The sequence below is a fragment of the Hordeum vulgare genome, chromosome 6H (genome assembly GCF_904849725.1).
Source record: "Hordeum vulgare subsp. vulgare chromosome 6H, MorexV3_pseudomolecules_assembly, whole genome shotgun sequence".
NCBI lineage: Eukaryota > Viridiplantae > Streptophyta > Magnoliopsida > Poales > Poaceae > Hordeum > Hordeum vulgare.
Window position 1 is genome coordinate 93,796,527 of NC_058523.1, and position 18,768 is coordinate 93,815,294.

General features: G+C 46.6%; 1 protein-coding gene and 1 pseudogene across 1 annotated transcript; one reads left to right on the top strand and one right to left on the bottom strand.

The window, feature by feature from the left end:
• The first annotated feature begins 2,692 nt into the window (after nt 1-2,692).
• LOC123403149 lies at nt 2,693-4,304 on the top strand. Its single transcript, XM_045097113.1, has one exon. It carries the CDS (start codon nt 3,600-3,602, stop codon nt 3,873-3,875), a length of 276 nt encoding a protein of 91 aa, XP_044953048.1. The 5' UTR covers nt 2,693-3,599; the 3' UTR covers nt 3,876-4,304.
• Nucleotides 4,305-7,003: 2,699 nt separating this feature from the next.
• On the bottom strand, nt 7,004-8,310 carry LOC123403147 (annotated as a pseudogene).
• Between the last annotated feature and the right edge of the window lie 10,458 nt (nt 8,311-18,768).

Consider the following 18,768-nt stretch of genomic DNA (forward strand, 5'->3'; position numbering starts at 1 on the left):
AATAATGATGAAGAGAGTGATATTATTGCATCCTTAAAAATTAAGGGTGAAATGATTTTTAAATCTCTTTATAAAAATAAACTTGCTGTTCCAACTTCTTCGAAATCATGGATATTGCCACAAAGGGCAAGAAATACATTGAGGAGTTGGAAGCTCATCTCGAGGAGAATGAGGCCACCATTGAGACAATGGAATGTCATGAGCGTGATTACGCTAACGAGATCGCGGAGCTATCTCAAGCTCTTGAAAATGAACAAACCACCGAGGAATCTCTTGAGGAAACCTTTGCTATAGAATTATCTAGATTAAAGGAATCCCATGATAGAGCTCTCAAGGTGGCTATTGATTTTAGAACTAAATATGATAAGCTTGAAGTTGCACATGCTAAACTCGTTGAGGACTATGAGCACCTCGAAAATGGCTCAAGGGCTATTAAGAGTTCGCTCATCGAACTCACCTCAAGGGTCCCTTAGTGGAATCACGGCATCTTGCATTGTGCGAGGGCGTGAGGAGATTACGGTGGCCTTAGTGGCATCTTGGGGAGCATTGTGCCTCCACACCGCTCCAACGGAGATTAGCATCCGCAAGGGTGTGAACTTCGGGATACAACATCGTCTCTGCGTGCCTCGGTTATCTCTTACCCGAACCCTTTACTTATGCACTTTACTTTGTGATAGCCATATTGTTTCTTGTCATATATCTTGCTATCACTTAGTTGTTTATATTGCTTAGCATAAGTTGTTGGTGCACATAGGTGAGCCTAGTTGTTTTACGTTTTGTGCTTGACATATTAAACGTTAGTTTTATTGCGCATTTGTTCAAGCCTAAACCGTAATTATTTTAAAGCGTCTACTCACCCCCCCTAGGAGACATCCATGTCCTTTCACCAGTGCTGGAGATGATGCTGCCTTGCACTTGAACAATTTTGTTGAGCTCTGTGATATGCAAAAATATAAAGAAGTAGATGGTGATATTGTTAAACTTAAGCTTTTTCCTTTCTCCTTGAGAGGAGGAGCTAAAGTGTGGCTTCAATCTTTGCCTAGGAATAGCATATATTCTTCGGATAAGTGCAAATATGCTTTTATTGGGAAGTATTACCCGCCTGCTAAGATTATCCAGTTGAGGAGTAACATTATGAATTTTAGACAATTGGATAATGAACATGTTGCTCAAGCTTGGGAACGTATGAAATCTCTTATTAAGAATTGCCCTACACATGGTTTGACTACTTGGATGGTTATCCAAACTTTCTATGCAGGATTGAACTTTACCTTGCGAAATCTGTTAGACTCGGCCGCGGGGGAACCTTCATGTCAACTACACTTGGTGCTGCCACAAAGCTATTGGATGAGATGATGAAAAATTATTATCAATGGCACACCGAAAAAGCTCCAACAGGTAGGAAGGTCAACTCTGTCACCATGGCCGCTTGAACACGCAAGCCTGAGCTCTTTGTCCACTTCTGCAACATTACTGTTGTTGCAAAAAATAGATGTGCAACAAGATCTCTGCTGCAAATAAATTCGCAACAAGATCTGTGTTGCAAAAAGAATCACAACAAGACCTTTGTCGCAAAAAAATATTCCACAGACAACCTTTGCTGCAATTTTTTTGCAATAGAACCTTTATTGCACAAATGTTTCTGCAACAAGATCTCTGATGCGAAGTAGAAAAAATAAGTTCATCCCACTAGATCTGTCTCAGATCCGATTCGCTCGCGCGGCAGCTGACCAGCAGTCCCTAATTTGAACCCAGGCTTGGTAGAAATAATTTACTAGAGTATCATTTTTCTTTTGTGAATGAGAAAATAAATTTGTAGAGTATTATTTCGTGTTCTGTAAAAGTGAAATGATTTCCCTCAGCCAGCTGATAATCACGATGCGTCCTTCACCTTCATTGCATGCCACACGTCCTAAACATAAAGGTAAATGCAAACACCTATTTTAACAACCACGATCTCGTTGCAAATATTGGCAACATATGATTATTATGATAGGATGTGGCTTCATTTTGTAGAAATATAATCTTGTGACAAGTCTTCGGTTGCAAAAAAAACTGCAACAAGATGGTTGTTGCAGAAAAACTCAAAAAATAATCTGTAATAAGGGAAACGATTTCCCTCAGCCGGCTGATAATCACGATGCACCCTTCACCTTCATTGCATGCCACACGTCCTAAGCATAAAGGTAAATGCAAACACCTATTTTAACAACCACGATCTTGTTGCAAATATTAGCGGATTGATTATTATGATAGGATGTAGCTTCATTCTGTAGAAATATAATCTTGCAAAAAGTCCTATGTTGCAAAAAAGAATCCACAATAAAATGGTTGTTACATGAAAACTCAAAAAATAATCTGCAACAAGGCGTAAGTTGCAAAACAAAACTGCAACAAGACATGTTGTAAAAAATTCTGCAATAAGATGTGTGTTGCAAGAAATTTTGCAACAATACATGTGTTGCAATGATGGATGATGACACTCGACCGTTTGATGTGTCAAATCTAACGACTAAGATCAGCCGGCAGACGCGTAGCGCTCCCTTTCTAAGGCTACTCATAGTGAGGAGTATCATATAGTAATATCATGCATATGATACTATTGTATGATACTACCTTCATAATGCATAGTATCATAAACTATTATCATAGATGATTTTTCATTATTGACATGCAGGATACATAATAGAATAACATTTAACATGATATGATATCTACCTATGTTACTCTAACCCTCTTTCTCTTCTTTAATTGTGTGTCACATCAACATGTTTACTAGTTTCAAGTGCATGATACTAGATAAGATACATGATACCCCATTATGATCAGCTAAAAAACAAACTATTATACCACACACAAGGCCGCACACGCATACGACGTGCTGGCGTGGCGCCTCTTGAGGCCACGCTCATAGATGAACTTCAACAATGCACGAACGTGCCAGCGTGCGCAGGACCTCACGCCTCCGCCTCGTCTAGTAACCGACGAGTACCGTGAGGAACACCGTAGGCGACAACGCCACCTCCTCATCGTCGAGGCGGACGAGCAAGCATGGCGGAGTGACGCTAGCACTACCCGCAGGACGTCGCCAATGTAAACACCTTCTGGACGAAGAGGAAGGCAAATAGACGCGCGAAACGGACGGACATGCGCGGACGGAAGGCACTAGTGATATCCAAGTATGACCTGGAACACGGTGTTGTTCTTTGACGAAGACGATTCTCAATGAAAAGACGTATTTCTATGCTTTGGTTGCTCACGTGCAAAAATTGCAGCCCTTGTTTTAGCGGCTGGCGCGTACCATATTTGGCGCTCTGCTGCGCTTAAAAGCATGCACTTTTCTTGTACCGCCACGTGGTGTCCGCCGCCCCGTTTCATCGGACGCGTCGTCCAAAACAGGCGGCCCGCTCCCTGTTTTCCCTAGGCCGCTCCTCTGTTTCGCCGCCTGTTTCGCGTCCCCGATCGCGTATAAAAGCGGAGTCTCCCCCGCAGAGATCCCCGACGAGACAACAGCAGCTCGCCACTTAAGCAGCAAACCAGGTGCGGTGCAGAGAGAGAAGGAAGAAGGAAGCAAGGGCAGGAGCTAGGGGCTGCGATCGATGGCGTCGGCGGCTAGCAGGAAGGCGCCGTCGCTGGTGGTGGCGGCGAGCGTGGGCGCCGTGGAGGCGCTCAAGGACCAGGCGGGCCTGTGCCGCTGGGGCTACCCGCTCCGCTCGCTCTACCGACACGCCGCCGCCGCGCCCAGGGTCCGCGCCCTTTCCGCCTCGCTCTCCGAGGCCGCCGCCGCCGCCACCGCTCCCCGGCCGGCCTCTTTGTCGGCGGAGGACACGAAGCTGCGCAAGGCACACCACCTCGTCTGCTGGGGGCCCAACTGAGCTCCTTTTCACCGCCTCATGCCTCCATCGGCACCACATGAGCCTACAGAAGTACAGTAGCTGATGAACGCCTTTGTGTGTCAATGGTGTTGGCAAGAGGAACGGAACGGAAGGCTGATTGGTTCGCCGGAGAAAGCAGAGGCGTCATTGCGTGCAGCGCCGGTGAACCGCTCCGGCCTCGGTGGAGGCGGACGGGCCATGGCCGGACGGTTCATCAACGCTGCACTCAACGGCACCTCTGCGGCTCTTCCTCCTCTTCGTCTTGCCCAGTAGGATAGCTTCCGTAGACGCAAGCAGGAATCATGGCTTAGCTTTTGAAACCGGGAGATCCCCATTATTTGTACTGACTAGTAAGCTTGGCGACGACGCCGGTTGTACTGCAGTGGAGAACTGACCAACGTTTGTTGTACTACAGATCGTACTACTCTACTATGCTTGTGTGGACTACTGCCCTCCTGCTTGAGTAATCATCTGAATCTCAAATCGGTCATAGATCCATGAGCTCCGTCGAGCTAGCGATGGCGTTTGGGCCAATGAAGTGGTTAGCGAGTAGTACATCACTTGCTAAACTGAACTGCCGGTAGTACGTACCGAAATCAACTGGACATGGCGAGCAGTAGTACAGGGTAGTACAAACTGTACTACCGCTAATGCACTGAAATCGTGGTCATGCTGTAGTACCAAGTCAGCGAAAATGCAAGACGGCGAGTACTGCAGCGGTGACCGCATTGACAGTTGACACCATTTGGGAACTTGCAGGTCATTCCCAGATCCTATATGCTTCTTCTTCTTCAACATCTTTTTGCTTGAGCACGTCTAAAAGCGCCCGGAAGCATTTCATTTTCATGGAGAAGGCGGTGTTATTGTGGCGTTGTGTACCAAACACAAACAAATATTGTTTCGTCGTGTAACAGTGAATAAAACTGCATTTGTTACAGATCGGATGTCCCAGTACACAGATGGTACACAGCTGAATATCATGTTATACTTTCAAATAAGAAGAAACCCTAATGTAACACCATGAAGCAAATCAAATCTTGCTAAAATCAGAAAGCATAGCACGAATCTCAAAGCAGCAGTGGCCCTGTGCATGTTACATTCCTCAGTCTAACGTATCTCAAGATCCTACACGAACTATAAAAAAGTACTCCTTCCGTCCCAAAAGAAGTGTCTTAAGCTTAGTACAAATTTGTAGCAGTACTAGAGCTATTTTGAGACAGTTATTTTAAGACAGAGGGAGTACTACATTCGAGGCCATATTTACCACTACCGATTAGACATTCCTATCCTGGGTGAAGGACTAAAGGTTCAGAACGAAACCCAATAAGAAGACAAGCATCCAGGTTCAGTTTTACAGAAGGGCCAATGAAACCAACAAGACACACATCGAGGTTCAGTTTTGAACAGAAGTCCGGCGAAACAACAAAGCACAAAGGCAAAAACACAAGCCGGCATCCATGCATTGTTTGTAGCTACAACGCTGCTCTTACTCAGATCATTGACAGCCTTAGAAGAACATGATCTCATGGTTCAACCAACTCCAGTGCGCCTTGTAATCAGCCCCCAGCCTTGGGGTTTGCTGATCACAGACGCTGCGCTGCTGCTACCACCTGCCTTGTTTCTGCATGCCACACCAATACAACAAATGAGTTATCCACATTTGTTGGATCACGCGAGTAAACATGATCAAAAGATGTTGCCTTCCTAGTCATCCATATACGGGGTAGAACAGATTATAGCACAAAGCTCACAACTACCAAATGTCTGTCTTTACCATGAAAACGAAGGATCCAGACACTAATCTCAGAGAAACTCATGGCAAGGAAAACATGATCTACAGTCTGCGCATTGCCAAAAAACATTCATTTAGTATGATCAACACAACCTTTTTAACCAAATTGTCTTTAGTTAGGATTATTTTTCTAACGGAAAGCCAGAGACAGGCTTTACTTCCAGTGGTGCTTTATAACAAATCAAAGGTTCTTGTGTGGCCCGCTAACCTAACTACTCCACTTTTCAGAGGCACAAACATTGAATGAGCTGGAAGAACACCAGTTTTGTTCAGCACACATCTACCTCTATCTTCCTCCTCCTAGGGTAAAAGTGTAAAACAGGAATTGGAGGGTACAAAACAGTGCCAGGGTGCCCAAGGATCAATAGTTAGTCACCAGTTTCAAAGAGATTTTAATTTGTTAATTAGAAGTGTCGCGGAGGTAATCAGTGTTGATGTCAGCTGGTATATCAGTAATAAACTACACTTGAACTACAGGCGGCTTCCCTTTTAATCCATGCTGTTGTAGTTGCAACAATCTTCCAAAAGATGAAGTATAATAATCCCAGTTTTATAAAACAAAGACCTTTTTCTAAACAGAAAAAAAAAAGCACATTAGTTCAGGAATGGTTCACAAAATCCAAAAATGTTTTCCCCCCTGAAAAGACTTATCAGTTCATAAAACAAAACAAAAACTGGTAAATCATTTGCACTAATATACTCAATTAAAAGACAAAGGTAGCACAACATACACTCGTATAGAACACATTTTGTTTATCGAAGCATGCCTAAATTTGGTTAAAATGCAAAGTTCTGTATTCCAAGTAGATAGATTATTTTTTTGAGGGAATTCCCAGTAGATAGATGGGGATCTCATTTCATATAATAAGGTGAGTGAGAGGGAAAGGAAAACAAACAATCAAGTATTTAGATTGGGAGTTGAGACAGTCCAAAACAAAATCAGTACAACTGGCAACAAAACGAAATATCAAATCAAAATGACAACAGTAGCAGTTTAGTGCAATCTCTGTCAAAGACGGTAGTGGAATGTAATACTTGAACAAGTTCAGAAATGCAACCAGTCGTTTAGACTATAGAGCTGTCGGGTATTGCCACACATGCACTACTGCTAAACTTAGTAGCTAGTTCTAATGCTGGTCCTTGGGCATGATTGGCAAAAAACACATAATGACAGTAAAAACACAGGCAAGTATTTGACGAAACCTATAAATGTAGATATCCCAGTTTGCATGTGTCTAACACAGTCTAAGATAAAATAGACTTTCCTTTCTCATCTTCAGAATATCAATACTTGAACAATCCATACATTGGCCGACAGAATGAGACGTTATGATACCTTGCCAAACATTTCGTCAAGCACCTTCTCCTTCACGTAGAGGGTACAGCTTGCTATTTACCAAAGAGCAAGGCCATGCCATGATGTAAGGCCGGACATGGCTGTCACATCTCTTCTGAAAGAGCTTGTCCAGCTTCCCCGTCTCCATGCATAAAGACAGGAACCATGGAGAATGAACATTCTGGAACGTTTCACCGGTAGAGAAGTACACGAACCCATCGATAGTATCCACAATATGCAGCTCAACATCTTCTAGTGAACCCCCAGTGTCCTCAACAAACGACTTTAACTCTAATAACTGAAACTTCTTGTCTAGCATCCATCTCTCGAAGCCGTCCTCATCAGCTCGCCAGAACCAAACATGGATACCAAAGTCAACTGGGCAAACCATACAAAGCTTCCCATCCGCCTCGCCAGGCCACACAAAGTGAGCTTTCCCTTCCAAGAATGGTGGCAGGCACATCTTAGAGAATTGTAGTGTTGCGGTGTTCAGCACGAGCAAGTAGTCTTCATTTGCTTGTATCAAATAGATGAACATGAACCCATTCACCATCGTGCCAACTTTAAGCCAGTGTCCGTGTTCAGGCAGTGGCGCCACAGCCTCATACCATGGGTGGATCCGCCACTCCCTGCTAGCCGACGAGAAGACGGCGGCGCGCGCCCGCGACTCGTCGTGACAGATACTGACCAAGCGGAACGGCCCGTCGCCCTCTTCGGAGGCGAGGATGAAGCAATCAAGGTGCGAGGCTTGGCCGTGGCCGTCGTCGAAGAACTCGTCAGGCATCGGAGGGATGAGATCCAGGGCCCCTGTGAGGGGGATTGTAGGCGGCGAACTGCCCCGTCTCTCCGTTGCAGAGGAGCACGTGGCCTCCGCGGCAGTCGCTTACGGCCCACCCAGGAGAGGCGTCGTCGTCGTCGGGGAGGCGGGTGAAGAAGAAATCAGCGCCGCGGACGGCGGCTGCAAGGTCGGGGTCGGAGCGGCGGCGGACGGGGGCGAAAGCGGGGATGGCGGGGCCTTCGGGGTCGAAGAAGAAGCCGAGGAGAGGGGGTGGGTGGGCCGCGCGGAAGCTGCGGCGGAAGACGGGGGACGAGCGGACGGCGTTGAGGAAGGTGCGGCAGCTGAGGGCGGCACGGACGAGGCTCGGGAGGGAGGGGAGGCGGAGGAAGATTTCGCGGAGGAGATCGTCGCCGAGATCGATTACGGTGGTGGGAGCGGGCGGCGGCGGCGATTGCTGGGATGCCATGGCTTAGCATTCCAGCCACTCCCCAACAGGCCTCCCCGCCCATTTTTTTTCCGCCGGCAGGGAAAAACAGGTCAGCCGCGCGTCCAGGCATACCTGCCCAAACAGGCCGGCCCGGCACGGCACAGCCCAGCCCGTTGCTAAACGTGCCTGGCCAGCACGGCACGGCATGCCCGTTTATTAATCAGGCCGTGTCGTGCCAGCCCGTGGGCTGCGCCTCCAGGCCCAGACACGGTCCGGTTACTAAACGGGCCGGCCTGTTGGCCCGATTAGCACGCTGGGCTGCACAATTTCAGCCACATAGGCTTGTTTTTAGGCCTATTGGGCCATATATTATGTATGTATATATTAAAAATATTTAAAAATATGTACAAAAATAAACGGGTCGTGTAGTGCCGGCCCGCATGCCCAGCCTCCAGGCCCAGGCACGGCCCGAGGCGTGCCGCGTGCCTGGCACGGCCCATTTAAATCGTGCCGGGCCGGGCCCGTGTCGTGCCATCTTGGCGGGCTGGCGGGCCGGCCTGTTTAACCCGGCACATTTGGCTAGGTATACGTCCAGGAGGCCGTTTTTTGTCGGTTCGGACCGAAATTTGTTCCAGCGGTCCCAGCCCGAATCCAGCGCATTGGGGCGTCGGCGGAGGAAAACACGACGTGTCGGGCCACGTGTCAGGCGAAAAAACATTATCTTCTTCGGAACCGCCCCTCGCACACCACACCTTCCACCGTCGTGCCGATTCCGGCACCGCCTCAAAGGCTATCTCCCCGTCGGCTTCGCCGCGTATTTACCCCCTCCCCTGGCCCCCCGCTTCTTGGTGAGTTTTCCCAGTGCTTCGGGCACATTCGCGGTCGTGCGGCCATCAAACCCGCGAGGTGTTCGCCGATTTGTCTGGCATATGGACTCCGATGACGAGGAGGCGTTCGCGGCGCTACTGGAGGAGGAAGCCGATGCCGACGCCCAGGATAAAGAGCACCTCATGGTCCTCGCCTCTCTGGCCAGCCTGTTAGCAATGGAGAGCCACTGCGAGGTGGCTCGGTGCCGGGCCGGCTAAAGGCAAAGCAGAGGCATCGGCTGGAAGGCTATTGCTTGCTCTATGTCGACTACTTCGCATACGCTTCTCTACACGGCGACAAAGTATTCCGACGGTGTTACCGTATGAGCGGAAAGCTCTTCCTCGGGATTGTGAATTCTATCAGGGAGTTCGACAGCTACTTCAAGTGCAAAAAGGATTGCACCGACACAATTGGATTCACCTCGTCCCAAAATGCACGACAGCTATGAGGATGCTTGTGTATGGAGCTCCCGATGATATTCTGGAAGACTATGGACGCATGACCGAGTCCACCACCATTGAGTGTTTCTATAAGTTCTACAGGATAGTGGTGGTAGTTTTTGGACCTCAATATTTGTGATCACCCAATGTTGAAGACAATGCTCGGATCCTAGCACAAAATGCAGAAAGAGTATTTCATGGGATGCTTGGAAGTATTGACTGCATGCATTGGAAATGGAAAAACTGTTAATTTGCCATGCAAGGGATGTACAAAGGCGCCAAAGGAGGTTGAAGTGTGGTACTTGAGGCAGTGGCCACACATGACCTCTGGATTTGTCACTCCTTCTTTGGTATGCCAGGAACTCACAATGACATCAACGTACTGCAGTGCTCGAATGTCTTTGCCAAGCTTGTTGAAGGTCATGCTCCTTTGGTTAACTACGAGGTCAATGGACACCACTACAACAAGGGATACTACCTAGCAGATGGCATCTATCCGAGATGGTCCACATTTGCGAAGACTATCTCAAATCTTGCACTAGGAGGCAAGCACTCCTATTTTGCCAAGCGTCAAGAAGCTTGCCGGAAGGATGTCAAGCGGGCATTTGGTGTGCTTCAATCTCGTTTTGCTGTTGTCCGGTACCCTGATCACGCTTGGTCGAAAGATCAAATGTGGGAAGACATGACTTGCTATGTTGTCTTGCACAACATGATCATTGAGAGCGAGCAGGAGGATCCAATGTTTGACACTGAACCATATTACACGCAAGGTCCTCTTTCCCAAGTTGATCACCATCTACCGGAAACGTAGACTGCCTTCCTCAACACGCGCCAAGAGATCCGAGACCCACAGGTGCATCAACAACTGCAACTCGATTTGGTGGAGCACCTATGGAGGCTGAAGGGCAACGCCAAGCTCGATTTTTGATTTGTAATGACTTGTTAAACTATTTTTTGATTTTGTATTGATTTCTGTGATGAACTATGTGGTAAAAAATAACTACTGTTGTTCAATTTATGCTGAAAATGTCGAATATGGGCCAAAAGCGGGCCAAATTTGCGCCGAAACTAGGCCGAAAGCGGCGGCTAGGGGCGCCCTTGGGTGGACAGCTCGGAAGCTGAGCCCCCATGCCATTTTTAGCGCCGGCCTATCCCCAGGCGGCGCTATTTCCGGCTACTAGGGGCTCAACGGCGAGATGTTCTTACACCATTACACGGAACTCCGACTTCCACTACCGCGGAGGGAGAGTGCTAAGGTAGGACCCACTAGCCTGTCTCTCTTGATCCACCGGGTACTGCACAGTTCCCTGCAAAAAGGGCGTTAGGGTGTGGTGAGAAACCGTTCATGGAAGTTGCGCTTTCACGATTCATGCAGCGCCGGTTTTGTTAGGGCATATTTTGTTCTAAGTAGTTTTGGTGATTGATGACAACAACTTTGTGGACTAATCATGTGCATCGAGCATTTCAGATAATACATCATAAGGCACAAGATGATTCGTCGCCCCTCGGTGTTGTTGGAGCATGGTGTTTCCTACGGCTCTCTTTTGTAGTGTTGAGTAGTAGGCAAGCCGTATTAGTAAGAGGGGGTCCGCGTTGGAAAGGTTTGGGTGGAATCAACTCTCTCACACGCACATTTTCTTTCGACCACTTTCTCTTTGCGGCAATGGACCACCCACTAGGTCTGTCGGAGCTTTTGCAAAGGGTCCAGCAGTAGTACCGCTCAAGCTGAGCGGTAGTACCGCTCGCTAGCGGTAGTACCGCTCCAGATGAGCTGTAGTACCGCTAGCTGAACGGTAGTGCCACTACAGTCGAGCGGTAGTACCATTAGGGGACGGTAGTACATACCTCTACGAGCGGTTGTACTTTGTCGGACTTTTTGCGAAGACTTTTCCAGTGGTGGTAGGCTCGGTAGTAGTTTTTCTACTACCGTGGCTTTGTGTCAGCCTAGCAGTAGTACCGCTCAGTCCTGTCGGTATACCGCTGGGGCTTGCGGTAGTACCGCTTGCTCCTGGCGGTAGTACCGCCAGGGATAGCGGTAGTACCGCCACGGGCGTGCTGACAGTGAGGATAACGATTGGACTTGTTCCCCCACTATATAAAGGGTTCACCTACCTCACAAACCCTATCTTTGACCCTCCAAGACTCCATTGTTGCTCCCTAAGCTCTCATGTGCCCGATCTCTCTCCCTAGCCAATCAAACTTGTTGAATTCCTAGGGATTGGTTGAGAAGGCCAAGATCTACACCTCCACCAATAGAAAATTGATTCCCCCCACTAATCCCTTGAAGATCTTGTTACTCTTGGGTGTTTGAGCACCCTAGATGGTTGAGGTCACCTCGGAGCCACATTTCATTGTGGCCAAGCTCTGTGGTCTTGTTGGGAGCCTCCAAGCTTTGTGTGGAGATAGGCCCAACCTTGTTTGTAAAGGTTCGGTCGCCGCCTTCAAGGGCACCTATAGTGGAATCACGGCACCTTGCATTGTGTGAGGGGGTGAGGAGAATACGGTGTCCCTAGTGTCTTATTGGGGAGCATTGTGCCTACATACCGCTCCAACGGAGACGTACTTCCTGTCAAAGGGAAGGAACTTCAGTAACACATCCTCGTCTTCATTGGTTCCACTTGTGGTTATCTCTTACCTTTACATTGTGTATGTTATTGTTGTAGAGTATTTCTTACTTGCTCTAGCGGTTATAGTTGGTAGCATCATATAGGTTGCTCACCTAGTTATTATTTTAGAGAACCTTTATGTTGCTAACCCTAACTTGTTAAGAAAAGCTAAAAATTGGTAGTTGCCTATTCACCCCCCCCCTCTAGTCAACCATATCAATCCTTTCAATTGGTATCAGAGCCACGTCTCTTTATTAAGGGTTTCACCACCCGAAGAGTATGGATGACGATGAGGGAGGAGTCCATGGACCACCTGAGTCCGTGGCCTTAACTTCGGTCACAAGGGACGACTTGAATGCGTCTATGGCCAACTTCGGGACGTCCTTGATGAACGAAGTCAAGACCATGCTTAAAGAGTTAATTGAGGGGATTGAAAGTTCTCCCGAACCGGCGTTGGTGGTTAAACCCGCCAACACGGATTCGGAGACCAATTCCTCCAAGGAAGCAGCTAAAGGTACGCGACCTTCTTACCCTCTCGACAATAATGGGACTGGAACCTATGCCTCAGTTACACCTCCCCTGCTCTATGGAGGACCGGTTCCTACACCGCGTATCAATCCTGTTGGTCCTCCTCCTAAGCTTGTTAAGGGTGATTTTGCTAACTGGGTGTTTTCCATTAAGTCTCATTTGAATCAAAGCTCAACAAACTTATGGAGAATCATTGAGCAAGGCTACTATCCGCATGACCCAAGCAACCCCAGTCCAAGAGAAGAAGCGGACAATCAATATAATCACTCTGCATTATTCATTCTCCAGTCCGAAGTGCCTCCTGAAGATATTCCTCACTTGCGCCCCTTCACTCAGGCTAAAGACTATTGGGAGCACATTATGGTGTTATACAAGGGAAGCTCAAGCATTCAACGGTCCAACTATGAAGTGGTTCTTGATGAGGCCGATGAGTTTGTGATGAAGGAAGACGATGACCCTCGTGATCTCTATCGAAGGGTGACTGCTATTGTTGTTGTCCTCAAGGATCATGGAAGCAAGTATGTGGATGACACATGGATCAAGCACAAGTTTCTCAAGGCCATCATGCCATTCAACAAAGCCATGCCATCCGTCATTCTCCAACGGCCAGATTTCCACTCCTTGTCCTCAAGTGAGGTGTTGGATGAATTCATTGCAATGTCTATCATGAACAAGACCGTTGATAATGCTCTTGCTCGCGTTCGGTCAAAGACAACTTCACCCAACCTTGCCTTAAAAGCTAAGGCTGCTTCTGAAGAAGAAGAAGAGGAGGAGGAAGAGGAAGGCTGCCCTGAAGACACTAAGTATGCTTATCATGAGCACATGGTTCTCGCGTCAAGGAAATTCTGGGGCAACAAGAGAGACTCAAGGCCCAATTTCTCCAAGAATAACTCAAGTGGGTTCAAGACCAAGCAGTGTGTAAGGACATGCTATAACTGCGGCAATGTGAGTCACTTCATGGCAGAGTGTCCCTATGAGAAGAGGGAAGACAACAGTGGCAAGCTCATTCGCAAAGACAAAGCCAAGTCTTTCCCAAACAAGAACAACTTTGTCAAGAAACCCCATCCAAAGGGTATGGTGGCACTTGAAGAGTACCCCTCCGATGATGATGACGATGATGATATGGTGGCAACGGCTACTGTAGCCATTGCCACCCCCTCTCCCAAGGTGTCTCTCTTCGGCGCCCCAACGATAACCGCATCACCAAGTGCCTTATGGCCAAAGGTATCGATCAGGTAACACCCAACATTAAGACCACCATCACTACTGCTCCTTCATTGTTAAACTGTGTTGATGATAGTGATGTTGTGGAACTTAATGAGCATGATTTTGACAAATTTCTGTGTAAAATCAAAGGAGAATCCAAGAAGCACTTTGTTGCTCTTTTGGAACAACTGTGTGAGGCTAATGACACCTCATCGAGTCTCTTGAGGAGACTATCTCCGAGCTGCAAGGACATAGTCGTGACTATGCCGATGAGATTGCTGAATTATCTATTGCGCTAGAAAAAGAGCGTAGTCTTCGTTTGGCTCTTGAGGAGTCACACAACGATGATTGTGCTAAATTACAAAAGAAGCTAGATCATGCTATTGTCCTTACTCGTGTGCTTAAGTCTAGAAAAGCTGCACTTGGGGTTGGCCATGACAGACTCAAGGAGGAGTTTGATACACTTGACAAGGCCCACAAGGTCTTGAAAGGTGCTCATTTCTCCCTGAAAGAGTCTCATGATCAACTCCAAGCAAAGCTTACCAAGGAGATCTCTACCTGTCCTCCTTTTGTTATAACTGATAATGCTTGTGCAACTAACCCTTGTTGTGAGCATGTACATCTTGTGGAGGAAATTGCTAAGTTGAAGGATCAACTTGAGAAGGGCCTTGTGTCATGCATCCAAGGCGAGAAGAACCTAAACGACCTTTTGAGTAATCAAAAGGGAGTTGTAGGAAAGGAGGGACTTGGACTTACATCCAAGTCGAAAAGGAAAAGGAAGAACAGGAACAAGCGATCTCCTACCCTCATGGACATCTTTGTCAAAGAGGGTGAAGGGACTCAGAAGGAGAACATGAACAATATGGAGGATGGTAGTGTCAAGAAGGGCAAAACCATTCCTATCAACACAACCGACAAACTTAATCCATCTTATGTTTTATGTCGTGCTCGTGATGGGCATGTTTATGCCAGATTTGTTGGTTCTTACTATGAGTCCATTGAATGGGCTATTTGGGTTCCTAAGACCCTTGTTTCTAACATCAAAGGACCCATTCAAAAATGGGTATCTAAGACCAAGCCTTGATCTATTGAGGAGTTTGGTTCCGGTGGGGTGTCATGGTTGCTCGATAGTGGATCAACAAATCATATGACCGGAAGCAAGGACTTAGTGGTGGACGTGCATCCATCCCCATCTATGCCCACCCATGTCCAATTTGCTCATGCTTCAACGTCCAAGGTATTGGGATTTGGTAAGGTGGTCATCTCTCAAGAGTTATCTATTGAGAAGATCATGCTTGTTGAGTCCCTTGCTTACAATTTAATTTATGTTCGTTAACTTGGAATTATGGGTTTTGCCACATTCTTTAATCTTGATACCGTGGTCCTTTTGTGGAGCAAGACTCTTAAAGTAGCCTATGTTGGATATGTCCAAAATGGTCTCTATGTGGTGAACTTTTCACAGCGACCCACTAAGACTGCGACTTGTCTAATGGCTAAAGTTGATGTGGGCTGGCTTTGGCATCACCGACTAGCTCATGTCAATATGAGATATTTGCAAAGTCTCCTCAAAGGGGACCATGTTCATGGACTAACGAATGTGAGTTTTGCCAGAGATTGTGCTTGCAGTGCCTGTATTGAAGGGAAGATTCACGAAACTGCTCATCGTCCAACGACTCTCATTTACACTAAGAGGCCTTTGGAGATCCTTCATATGGATCTCTTTCGCCCTCCATCTTTTGATAGTCTTGGGGGCAGAAAATACTGCTTGGTGATTGTTGATGATTACTGAAGATACACTTGGGTATATTTCTTAAAGAGGAAGAGTGAGACTCAACAAACCATCATCAACTTTGCTAATGAAGCTCAACGTCAACATGAAGCAAATATTTTGATGATTAGAAGTGACAATGGCACCGAGTTCAAGAACTACACCTTGGATGAGTTTCTTAGTAATGAGGGAATCAGGCATCAGTATTCAGCACCATACACCCCTCAACAAAATGGTGGGGCGGGGAGGAAGAACCGGACGTTGATGGACGCAGCAAGGACAATGATGACGGAATTCAAATCTTCGTATAACTTTTGGGCCGAAGCCATCAACACAGCATGTCATGCATCCAATCGGCTCTATATCCGCAAAGGCTTGAACAAGACCCCATATGAGATTCTCACCAGAAACAAACCCAACCTCAAGTACTTCAGGGTATTCGGGTGTAAGTGTTTCATTCTCAAGAAAGGTGCACGTTTAGCTAAATTTGATTCTAGAGCTCAAGAGGGCATCTTTGTTGGTTATGCCACAAACTCTCATGCTTACCGTGTCCTCAACAAGTCCACCGGCCTCATTGAGGAAACGTGTAATGTGGAGTTGATGAAAATAATGGCTCCCAAGTGGAGCAAAGTGATCTTTGTGATGTAGGTGAAGAAATTCCTTCCCAAGCCATAAGAATAATGGGGATTGGTCAAATACTCCCCATTGAGGAACCCCTTGTGGCCGAAGGAGAAGGACAATGCTCTACTCAAGTGGAGCCATCACCCTCGCAAGCCCCACACGCTTCCGATGAACAAAGAGAAAACCCTCAACCAGCTGAACATGATAAAGGGCAAGATCAACCACTCGAAGATGGTGATGCACCACATGATGTCCAAGTGCTTACACAAGGTTCCGAATCTGCTCAAGATCAAGATCAAGTGCAGCCACAAGATCAAGATCAAGAGCGGCCACAAGATCAAGAACAAACCAGTGAGCCTGCTCAAGACAAAAATCAAGTTGATGCTCCCCAATTATCAAGCGCAGAACTCTTGGAGCATTGCGCAGCCAAGATTGCATCCAAGTTGAGAGTCAAATAACATATTATGAAGAACGTGCTTGGAAGTTTAAAAAGGGGAGTATCCACTCGTGAACAAATTTGAAATTATTGTGAGCATCACACGTTTTTTTCATATTGTGAACCTCAACAGGTATAGGAAGCGCTCGATGATGAGGATTGACTTATGGCCATGCATGAAGAACTCAACAACTTCGAGCGTAACCAAGTCTGGAAATTAGTGCCAAGACCAAAGGAGGAACATAATGTCATCAGGACCAAATGGATCTTCAAAAACAAGCAAGATGCCAACGGGATTGTGGTTCGAAACAAGGAAAGATTGGTGGATCAAGGCTACTCCCAAGTCGAGGGTATCGACTACGGTGAAACCTTTGCCCATGTTGCTCGTCTAGAATCTATTCACATGCTACTTGCATTTGCATCTCATCATGATTTCAAATTACAAAAAATGGATGTGAAAAGTGCTTTTCTTAATGGTCCTTGAAATGAGTTGGTATATGTCAAACAACTCCCGGGATTCAAACATCCCAAGCTCCCCAATCATGTATATAAACTCAATAAGGCACTCTATGCCCTTAAACAAGCCCCACGTGTGTGGTATGAGTACCTTACCGAGTTATTACAAGATCGTGGGTTTGAAATTAGGAAGATTGATCCCACTCTTTTTACCAAGAAGGTCAAAGGGGATTTGTTCGTATGCCAACTATATGTTGATGATATTATTTTTGGTTCCCCTAACGAATCTTTCAATGAAGAATTTTCTGCACTAATGACCGAGAAATTTGAGATGTCAATGATGGGTGAGTTGAAGTTCTTCCTCGGGTTCGAGATTAAACAAGGTTTAGAAGGAACATTCATCAAACAAGCCAAGTAGACCCAAAACATGCTCAAGTGGTTCGAGCTAGAGGATGTCAAGCCGGTCAAGTTTCCCATGCCAACAAGATGCAAGCTTGATAGTGATCCCAATGGTAAAGGAGTGGATCAAAAGGTATATCGCTCCATGATTGGATCCCTTCTTTACCTTTGTGCATCTAGACCGGATATCATGTTGAGTGTAGGGATTTGTGCATGGTTTCAATCTGCACCAAAGGAAAGCCATTTTATGGCTGTCAAACGAATCTTTCGATATTTGGCTCATACCCCAAACTTTGGCATATGGTATCCCAAAGGAGCAAGCTTCAACCTAGTGGGCTATTCCCACTCAGATTGGGCGGGAGACTGTGTGGAGAGGAATTCAACTTCTGGAGGATGTCAATTTCTTGGTCGTTCACTGGTAAGTTGGTCTTCAAAGAAGCAGAATTGTGTCTCATTGTATTCCACTGAAGCTGAGTATGTTGCAGCTGCGAGTTGCTATGCACAGTTGCTATGGATGAGGCAAACTTTAAAGGATTACGGTGTCACTTGTGACAAAGTGCCTCTTCTATGTGACAATCAAAGCGCTCTCAAGATTTCCCTCAATCTGGTGCAACATAGCAAGACCAAGCACATTGATATTTGCCATCACTTCATTCATGAGCATATCAAGCGTGGTGATATTGAGGTTCACTTCATCAACACTGAAGAGCAACTTGCAGATATTTTCACTAAGACCCTAGATGAAGCAAGGTTCCGGTAGTTAAGGCATGAGCTAAATATCATTGATTCAAGTAATGTGGATTGAAACTAGGCACTCTGCACCTCATTCCGCATTATATCTCGTTCTAGGTGTAGGCATGGACATAGGGGGGTGTTGTTTTCTCAATGAACTTTCCCTCCCCCATTATGCATAAAGCGATCAAGTCTTTCACATTGACCATTATTGATGGCACTTGTGCTTCAAAGATGAGCGTTGTTCATGAACCCAAGGATAATTCTTCGCGGTGTCATACCTTTTGTCTCAAACATAGGTGGCTCCGGCCACCGCCCCTCTCCCTCCTGGTAAAGGAGGGTTATAATAGTGGAAGTCAATATATTTTGCCTCTGTCTTTTCTCTGGTACTGACTGGTATGTGTCCATGGTGTTTTCTCGCTGTTCTGGCAAGTTCTAGAATTTTTTGCATATTCTGGAGCGGTACTACCGCTAGGGGAAGCGGTACTACCGTCAGGGGGA

Bases quoted from the DNA above. Each gene is read 5' to 3' on its own strand.
- LOC123403149 (XM_045097113.1), top strand. From the start codon at position 3,600: ATGGCGTCGGCGGCTAGCAGGAAGGCGCCGTCGCTGGTGGTGGCGGCG.